Source organism: Camelina sativa, chromosome 5, assembly GCF_000633955.1.
Source record: "Camelina sativa cultivar DH55 chromosome 5, Cs, whole genome shotgun sequence".
NCBI classification, from domain to species: Eukaryota; Viridiplantae; Streptophyta; class Magnoliopsida; order Brassicales; family Brassicaceae; genus Camelina; species Camelina sativa.
In genome coordinates this window covers 33,309,152-33,318,580 of record NC_025689.1, presented here as the reverse complement: position 1 = coordinate 33,318,580, position 9,429 = coordinate 33,309,152, and the positions used below count along the sequence as shown (strand labels likewise).

The 9,429-nt window shown below is 40.7% G+C and overlaps 2 protein-coding genes across 2 annotated transcripts in view; both read right to left on the bottom strand.

The window, feature by feature from the left end:
* On the bottom strand, positions 1,155-8,344 carry LOC104788365 (brefeldin A-inhibited guanine nucleotide-exchange protein 2). The gene is made up of 11 exons (XM_010514116.2): positions 6,894-8,344; positions 6,478-6,795; positions 6,029-6,374; positions 5,504-5,926; positions 5,110-5,396; positions 4,681-4,954; positions 3,948-4,447; positions 3,520-3,841; positions 3,043-3,424; positions 2,235-2,932; positions 1,155-2,012 (listed from the first exon to the last, which is right to left on the bottom strand). Exons 1-11 carry the CDS (start codon positions 8,093-8,095, stop codon positions 1,392-1,394), a joined length of 5,373 nt encoding a protein of 1,790 aa, XP_010512418.1. The 5' UTR covers positions 8,096-8,344; the 3' UTR covers positions 1,155-1,391.
* LOC104788364 overlaps positions 8,769-9,429 on the bottom strand; it is a 3,565-nt gene continuing 2,904 nt past the window's right edge. The window contains exon 3 of the mRNA XM_010514115.2: positions 8,769-9,095. Within this exon, the coding sequence (XP_010512417.1) occupies positions 9,028-9,095 (68 nt within the window). The 3' untranslated portion in view covers positions 8,769-9,027. The remainder of the gene's footprint in view (positions 9,096-9,429) is intronic.

The following is a 9,429-nucleotide window of genomic DNA, read 5'->3' as shown; positions in this document are numbered from 1 at the left end:
AGGCGTTAACCATGATGGGGAAATTTTATGAAACAGTGAAAAGCGAGCATATGTGCGGGACATGAAAAACGGGAATGGGGGACCCGAACGACACTAATGAAGCCAGATTACAAAACATAACGAGTCAGACCGTGTCTTGTGGGTATATAAACGATAAACTACTCAGTAATCGTATAATCTACCATCCTTTTACCGCTGTTCTTAATTTATAGTACTACTGCTACTAAGTTACATTAGTCCCTTTAGGCTATTTGATTAGTACAATATAATGTTTTTTTTCTTTTTCTTTATGGGCTGGTATATTGATTTTAGACTTTTAGGCATTGTCATTGTAAATCATGTCAGTAATCAGACCTCTAAATATGTGCATGTAGAATTGTAATGTCAATCCCTAGCTAAGTAATCTAAGAATTAATACCAAAAACTTATGGAAGACAAAAATAAAAAGATGGGGTTGGAGACCGCAAATGCTAGGGGTCAGTCCACACGTGCAATGCACTCTGACACACGCGTGAAGTTGTTATTTTAATACTATTTTGTTTTGAAATTTGAAATTCATATAACCACGTGAATTTAGCAACACCCTCAAGAACATTTTGGACGACACTTGTCATTTGTCTGTTATTTGTCAAGAAGACTCAAGAGTGATTGGATTTGGATTGTGTGTGTTGAGTGCGCGCGCGAATGTGTTTGACCGCTTTAGAAAAAGAGAAGTTGCATAGGTCGACTAAGGGAACTACGACGTTTGAGCGTGATCCCTTCAATCCATATCTGCTCAGTGCTCACAAGTCACACCCACCCACTTACCCGACCGATCCGACCCACCAGTTCAGGTTTTGTCCTTATTTGTGATAGGAGCCAACTAATGATGGCGTATGTGGCTCTGAAACCCATGCAACGCAACACAATTTAACAATGGTCGTGATCGGCTCAACTAAAGGCTACTGAACGTGTTTTAACAATGATCAGCTTCACTAAATAAATGACGGTCCTAATCACAAAGTTAGTCGTTGTACGTCTACCTTGTCTTCTTTAATGTACATCGTAGTAAAGACTTGTAGTTTATGGTACTAATTTATTAATTTAAGAAGACTTGACTAATTTTGTCGAAATAGAAACCTCGCGTTTGAGAATGAGCGAGTGACGAGTCTATGTCTACCATGCAACGTTTTTCTACTTTAGACTTAACAACATTAAAATCACTCCGCACAAGGATAAATACGGCGTCGTGTTGCAAATAATGGGGCTACGAGAACTTAAACCCATCAAGTCTATGAACCGCGATGGAATTAAAAAGAGAACTCTATAAAGGCAGGCAAGCAAGCAAGCAAGCAAGCATTCACATCGCGCCAAAGTGAAAGATGAAAGCCAAAAAGAAAAGAGAGCAAAAGTTAGCACCATTGGAGTAAAATCGGGCCAACGGATAAGCCAAGCATATCCGCGAGAGCAATCTGAACCTCGTGAGAGCCGTGTTCGCAGCTAATCAAGCTAGCCAGAAGTGGGAATAGACATGTCAGGTTCTTCTCAAATGATGCCTCTTCCAATGTACATATTGCATGAAGTGTTGCAACTATAAGAGGCGCTCTTGCTGCTAGTTCCCTTCGTTTTCCTGATCCCAAAGGTATTCTCCATCGGTATTCGCTGGCCCGTGATGAGTCTGATTGTTGTTTTTTCGCAGAAGAAGAAGTCTCGATGTAGAAGTTGAGAATTTCTTGACAGATGTTGACTAGAAGTGACTCGATTTCCTCTTTCTCTTCTGCTCCTTTGGTTTCAGCTGTAACGAGATTCTGTAAAAATGTGAGGCAGATTTGGTAAGACTCGTTTTCAAGACGAAGTAGTGGAGGATCTTGCATCTGTGTCATTGGTCCTAGCTCTTGCAGTCTTGAACGGAGGATTGTGTTACTGTTTATTCCGTGAGCATGTAAAGCTACACTGTGCAATGCATCGAAGAGGACTAATGTGTTTTTCGCAGAAAGCTGAGGTCTATACATGTTGTAAATCTCCATCACAGCCTGAAAAACATAGAAATAAACAACATCAACAACAACAAAACTTGCATAACTTTTTTGTAAATTGTAACTGGAAATACCAAACGTAAAAGGAGTTTATCCTTCTGTTTGGGTTTGAGTTAACAATTTACAAAGAAATTTCTATGAGAATTATAAAAGTTGTGGGTACATTTGAAGGAAAACGTTATTATAGTATGTTAACGTAAAGAGGTGAGAGGAGCCAACCTGAATCAACAAAAGCTGAACAGCGGCTCGGCACTTAGCATCAGAGATAGCGACATAAAGACGGGTTGCTGTTCTCTGGCTCTCTTCATTAGCATCTCCGCCAATTGGAGGAGCAGACTCAGCATTACTATTCTGAATGTTGAGAGCATTTCTCTGGCTTCTCTCTACATATTCTTCACTGAGGAAATAAGAAAAATCTGGGCACGTTGTTTTCGCCGCTTCTTTTAAAGATGACACCACCTCTAACCACTTTTCTTCAGAGAACAAGCCATCGGCATCGCTCATCAGACGAACAAACGCAGCAATACCAATCCCTGCAAGGCTCTGGTGAGGTCTCTTTATGAAACTCACAAGAAGCTTTAGTACATTCTTTAGAAGTGGATTCACTGTAGCGTAGAATTTGACAAAGAGATCCACTACAAGCTGTAGTGCTAATGTACATGTCTCGTAGAGCCATGCATCATGATCCAGCTCATCCACATCACCACCATAACTTCCTTGATCAGCAGATTCGTCTTCGCCAGAAGGATCAATAGAATGCCGCACGTAGTCGAATATAGGAAATAACACAGACTCGAATACTTTTTCCCATAACGGTAGAGAAAATAAATGGCCATGGTTGCGTAAGGTATCAAACATAATCTGTAGTGCGCTTTTCCTGATTTCTGGTCTTGGATCGAAACTAAGCTCTGATAAGCCTGAACATTATACATAGGAAGGTGAAACACATAAATATAATCTTCAATAAGAGCCAAAAAAGGTAGTTAAAAAATGCCTGGTGTAGAGACTAATTAATTTAATGTTATACCTGATAGTAAGGGAAACCAAAAGTAGAGATGATTATTGTTGTTTACAATCTCTCCGTTCTCTTGTTTCCCACTTTTTCCAGTGTGGTGAGATGACTGAGTAATCTTTCCAGAAGTTTCCTTGTCTTTGTTTGTTGATGGCGATTTAAGATCTCCTTCTGCAAGCTTTGTTGCACAATACCGGAGGAAAGCTATGGAACTGAGACTGATATCCTTGCTAAATCTATTATTGGTGAATGCAACTAGGCAATTCACACAATCTGTAAAAGTGGTAGTTTCTGTCTCAGTGATGTATGGGAAGTATTCTCGGATAATCTTCTCAATAATCTCAAAGGACAAAAACACAATATTTTTGTGGTCGTCATATGCCGCTGTGGTAAACACCTGCAAAGAAAGAAAATACATTGTGAGGACACATGAGTAACCCAAAAACCTTCTTGAATAAATGCGGTTACAAGAGAAGTACAATAAATGCCTACCAGGAACATGCTTTTCCATCCTGACTTAACATTATTTACACGCGACAATACCATTTGAGAAACACATCGGATGATAAGTTCTCTGATCTCAACATCATTACTTCTACGCATAACAATGACAAATGGTGTCATAAATTCATTCTGGAAGTTGTAATTAGCCAACTCCTCCCGTTCGAGGAATTTCATTGACAACTGGCGCAGAGAATCCATTGCAAAAATTGCAATTGAAAGATTCTCTGAGCATCCAATGGTCACAAAGAAGCCCGATAGCACTTGCCAGATGCTTGACCAAACAAGCCTTATGCGATTCATGTTATAATGCCTGTCACCAATTACAAACAGAAAATTGTCAAACAGAAAAATTGCTAAGAACAGAATACGTCTCTTATATACAGTATAAGAGAGGAAAGAAACTAGGAGATTCTTACGCTATCTCAACAATCTTCGTGAGGCTAAAAACTCGTGGATTAGACGGAGACCGCAACTCATCCATAGAAACTTTGCAGAGAGCTTTAACAAAGTCTATTATAGCTTCACTGTTTAGTTTCTGACTCTGTGAAAATATTTGATTCATTTCACCAACCTGCTCCAACAAGTTCAAGTTTGAAACTATACTGCTCATCTGTTCTCGTCTCACGTTCTTAGAACCTTTTCCGCCAAGACTCATGCTATCGTATGAACCCCTCAAGACACCTGTAGCTGCATATTGACTTTTCCCAGGACCCTTCCTTTTCAGAACAGGAAGTATATATTGTTTGGGTTGCTTTGATTTCTCCGACTCATTTTGATTGGAAGCAAAAAAAGTGGCATCTGGAGGAGCACCTTCTCCCAAGAGATGTAGTTGCTCAAAACGGGAAACACAAGTAAGTATATGCTCCCAAGCATCTTGCAAATAGTTGCCCTCTTCATCAGCAAGTCTGAGAATCGCCTGAAAAACAACCAATATTGATCTGGGATTCAGACAAATTCTACTGGGGAAAAGGCAACAGCGAGATCAGGAAGGAAAAACTATCGACATAAAAGTGATGCAAGGAATAGACTGCGAACGAGCTAAGATGGGGAAAGTATACTCAAGAGACATAGCATGTTCTTTGGTGCAGCGAGGGAAGAAGACTATTATAAACAACAATCACATAAACCTTAAAGATGTAAAACACCAACCTTAATGGCTTCAATATTTTTCTGCTTGATATCAGCTGGAGAGTGAAGTGAAGTGAACTTCGCTAGTGAAGTCACAAATGCATCTCTATGGGTCTTCATTGACATCAAAGAAGTGGCATGAATTGCATGGTGGAAGCCTTCAAGACATAAGTTAATCACTATCAAATCATCACTCTGGTCTAGCGGCACACTGAATGCAGCAAGCATAGGAGCCCAACAAGCCTCAATCATAAATTTGAGAACAACCACATCTGTGGCAGCATAGTAAGTTGACCTGCAAACTCAATTCAATTTAAATACTGCATCAGCTGAAAGATGCCTAAAAGATGGAACAGTTCAGGAGAGTAGTTCTGAGTTGAATGAATACTATATGTTACAGAAAAATGGTTGTTAACAACATTTGATGCAAGGAAGTGTGAGTGATCTTACTCAGATTTGCGAGCTTTTTCCTTAAATTGCTCTTGCATATGCTTCATCAAATCATCACTTGTTTCCGCATATGAATCTCCCCACTGCTTACGAATCACTATGTTTAATATAGCATCCAAACCAAGCATTCTGTTTGAGTATTGTTTCTGTTGCAAAGGTAAATCATCTTCTTTCATTTTTATCTCATTCTTTGTTATTCTTTCATACAGCGATCTCATGTAGTCCGCGGGTAAATCTTTATCGTCGTCTATCCCACGATTGTTTCTGATAAAGTCATCGGCAGACATCTGTATATGTTCCAAAAAGGAAAAAAAAAGTGCACAAAGAACGTCATCAACATTCTACCTCAAACTTCACAATGACTGTATTTACCAAGACAATGAATGAAACAAACCTTGATCTTCACCATGGGGTTGTGCGCATCAGTATTGAGCATGATCACAGAATATGCAAGAACATAAGCTGTGTCTGCGCTAGTAAACACCTTAGGATTACACTTGCAGTAACGTTCAGCAAACTTTTCCATGATTCGGTCAATCTTTTGTGCTTCTCCAGGCAGCCTAAAACCTTCAAGAAAGGTTCTAATTGCCTCATCAAATTCCATGCCTTGAAAATCAAAAGAATCCACATATGCATGCATCACCTTGAGAGGTAACTCTTCTCTTTCTCCAAGATAGTCACCTATCAAAGTTTTATTTAACCCTGACGCATCTTTGAGAAAAGCTGCTATTTCTTCAGGAGATTCACCCACCTTGCCCACGTTGATGAGAAACTCAATACCTTTTGTTGGCTTCCGATTAAAAAGAGAAATACCTTCCTGGGACAAACATTTAAATTAGCATTAACGACCACAGAACAATTATAAAATGTCACTTGTTTCAATAATCTGCATAATACCCAAACATCTTTACGTTCTTACCTGAAGTTCGAGTTTGTAAGCCCGGCGCTGCTCGATAGCTTGAGCATCAGATGTACTTCCTGGAGATTCAGAATAGGTATCTGACCCATCAGCAGACTCATCAGCATTTCCATTTGCCAACTGGGGACTTCCAGGTCCCAGATCGATCTCAAGAGCTTCAGATTTATTCAATGAATTAGACACTGGCAGTCGCAACTGCTTGTTCAACCAATCTCCCATTGATTTCAATATGGCTACTAAGCATTTCATGGCTTCAAGTTTCATAGCAGCCTCCTGAGGTGGCATCAATGTTGTAGCTGTACCAGGGGGAACCCCTTGAGCCGTTTTAAGGAGACCATTGACCATCCTAAACATGATCATACAGAGGGAACATAAATTACACAAAGAACTTCCACCTCAAAGAAACTCATACTCTGAACAGCGAAGCATCAAGGGATACCATAATATACCTCTCAAAAATATTTGATGAATTGACATCACAATCATAGTTCAAGAATATATCAACTAGGATTTGTGAATCCAGACAAAGCTTGTCAAGAAACCGAAGAACAATCATCTTCTGTTGAAAATTAGGTTGAGCTACATTCTCCACGACTCTAAGAACAATCATTGGAAAGAAAACTCCAATTTCGGCCTTTAATCCAGCCCGGAATCTTGCAACCAGACTGATGAAAATAGAGCAAGAAAGCTGGAAGATAATCATAAGAGTAGAAGCACTGTTCTTCAACAACGACAAACACAAAAACTGTTTGATATCACCTAAAAACCTGTTCAGCAGAGATGGAAATTCATCAGAAGAATGAAAAATCTGAATCACCCTTACATTCTCAAAAGAAAATAAGAGCTAAAGAGGTATTTAACGTACTTCTCGCTTGTCCTAAAGACAGCTCCAGCATTCTCCAACAAGATCTTTAACAACTCGAGAGCCAGAATCTTCCCTCTCATCGACTGTGGATCTGTTGAAGACTCCTTTGGCGGCGCCTTCATGGAGAGCTTACAAAGCGCCCTGAAAACCAGGCAGGCATCTCTCCTCAGCTTATTCTCTATCTGAACTTCTAAATCATCATCTCTCTCAGCGTCTCCATCTGCTAGCTCCCCCTTCCTCCCCTCTAGAGCCGACTTGTACATACTGATCTCCCAATACTTTGCGTCCAACATGTCCTTATCAGTGGAGTCCAACAAATCCGTAGGATTCGTAGTCTCCACCGTGGTAGTCCGATACACCCCATCTTGACCTACTGATCCTGATCCTGAGCCTGATCCTGACATTGTCGGGTTCAACACTCCGTCTATATCTTGCACGATTTTGGTAATGAAACCCTGAACAAACTGCGTCATTGTCCCATCCGCATCTGATTTTTCAATCGGCTCCATGAGCTCAGCCACTACGATCGGCTGAATCGGAACCGTTGACGAGTCCGCCTCCATTCTCCGGAAAACAATCACCAGTATCTGGATCAGCGAAGCCTTAGCAGTCGTCTGATTCACCACGTTTTTGCTTCCCAAGTAAATGTCGTAGCAAGTACGTACAACTAGGAGCAAGCATTTGCCATGGATCCTCAACGAGATGGAATTAATAGCAGATAACAGAGTCTTCAACACAGGCAATTCAATGGATTCATCTCCCAAATCATGGCATTTACAAACGGACTCGATCAATTTAAAAAGGAGAAGGGACTCCGCTCCACCGGACGGGTCCGATTCACCACGAATGTAGCCATGCGCGATAAGTTTCTGAATGCAGTCAATAGCTGGTTCCACGATCTTGGCGAGGCCTGTGCCACAGGCACTGATCAGAGGGCTGAAAATGAATTCAGAATCGGCGAGAGAGTACTCGATCGAGCCACCGTCGTTAAGTGGACCGGGAACAGAGGAATCAGACTCGGAGTCAGCAGCGGCAGAGGACGACGGAGGAGGTGGTTTCTGCGGCGAACTTAGCCGCTCGATAACAGCTTTGCATTCGTTAGCGAGCTTCGAGTGTTTCCGCCACGACGCGTTCTTGACGATCTTCTCTAAAGCTGGAGTTACGACTCGACTCAACCGGGAATCAGCTTCCGAGGAAGCCATTCCCAATTTTCACAACGAGCTCAGGCGACTCACAGATCTAGATACAATAGAGCAACAGAGACGAAACAGCCTCTCTCTTCACCGAATTGCGTCGGAGCTCTGAGTCCGATCCGAGTTGGGTCAGCGAGTCTGACTCAAAACCGCTGCAAAAAAAGGAAACTGCAGGGTACAGGGCTGAGAGGTTTGATGAGACGAAAACTTCAGATCGCGTCGTCGCTGTTTGATTTTTCTTCTGCTATCGAAAATGAAAGTTTCATAATTATATGACCAAAATACCCTTCAGTTGACACTGGACTTGAAGAGAGCCACTTTGTAAATTCAATAGAATAACACTAATTTCGTCATTTACATCACTACATTTCTTAGCTGGTGATCGCCGGGGAATTCGCAGCGTGTTCCCGGTCTAGTGTACGTGCTTTTTATATCCAAAATGGTACAAAACCATACGCATTTGTATATTACAATCATCAAATTCTCAAAGTTAAGCCTAGAAAAGCTAATTAATTTAAAATCTTGGACAAACTACTACTGAGTCTCGCTCGAAACGCATAATTAAGTATGTAACTGTTCAAATACTACATTATCAAGAACAAGATTGTTCCAAGTCATCTCTGAAACCAAACGATACTTCAATATTCAAATGATTTGGGGGCAAAAGATGATCACTTTACAATAGTAAAAAAAGTGAGAATCTTAGTTGAATAAAATTAACAATATATGCAGAGAAACAATCTGGGTTTCACTTTACATAAACCACACAAGAAGGACACTCCTACAACAACCAGCAAAAACAAAAAATCCTTGAAACCTTTTTAATAGAAGTATAGAACATATAAAATATACAACCTGATTCCCAGTTATGAAGTGGGGAAAGATATGTATAACGAGATGTGTGAGATAAGAGAGTTAGAACTTGGTTCCTTACCGCGTTTCTACAAAATCTCCCCGCCGTGTCTGAATCCATTGTCTTCACCGTCTGTGTTTGAATCCAAACCACAAGGAGGATCATACCACTTGGAGTTTTCTTGATAGAAGCTATCATCGACTTGTATACCAGCTAAACCTACATCTGTTTCTATACTACCTCCATCGTGTATCATCGCTTTTGTTAGTTTAGATTCTTCGCTATTCAGCATGCTCTTCTCATTAAAGTCATTGCATTTCAACCATTTGTCAGGCTTGCATGTCTCAGACAAGATATCTTTTGGACTTCCACAACCCGACGGTGGCCTTATCTCTTCCCAAGGAGCAACATCATCAAGGTTCCTCCCAAAACTGTCCTCATCATCTTCAATAAGTTCTGCATCCTTCCCATCTCCATATAAATGCTCGTG

Bases quoted from the DNA above. Each gene is read 5' to 3' on its own strand.
- LOC104788365 (XM_010514116.2), bottom strand. From the start codon at position 8,095: ATGGCTTCCTCGGAAGCTGATTCCCGGTTGAGTCGAGTCGTAACTCCA. The intron at 5,397-5,503 runs GTTTGTTTCATT...GAACATATACAG, and splicing joins ACCCCATGGTGAAGATCAAG to ATGTCTGCCGATGACTTTAT. The intron at 2,933-3,042 runs GTATAACATTAA...TATAATGTTCAG, and splicing joins TTGGTTTCCCTTACTATCAG to GCTTATCAGAGCTTAGTTTC.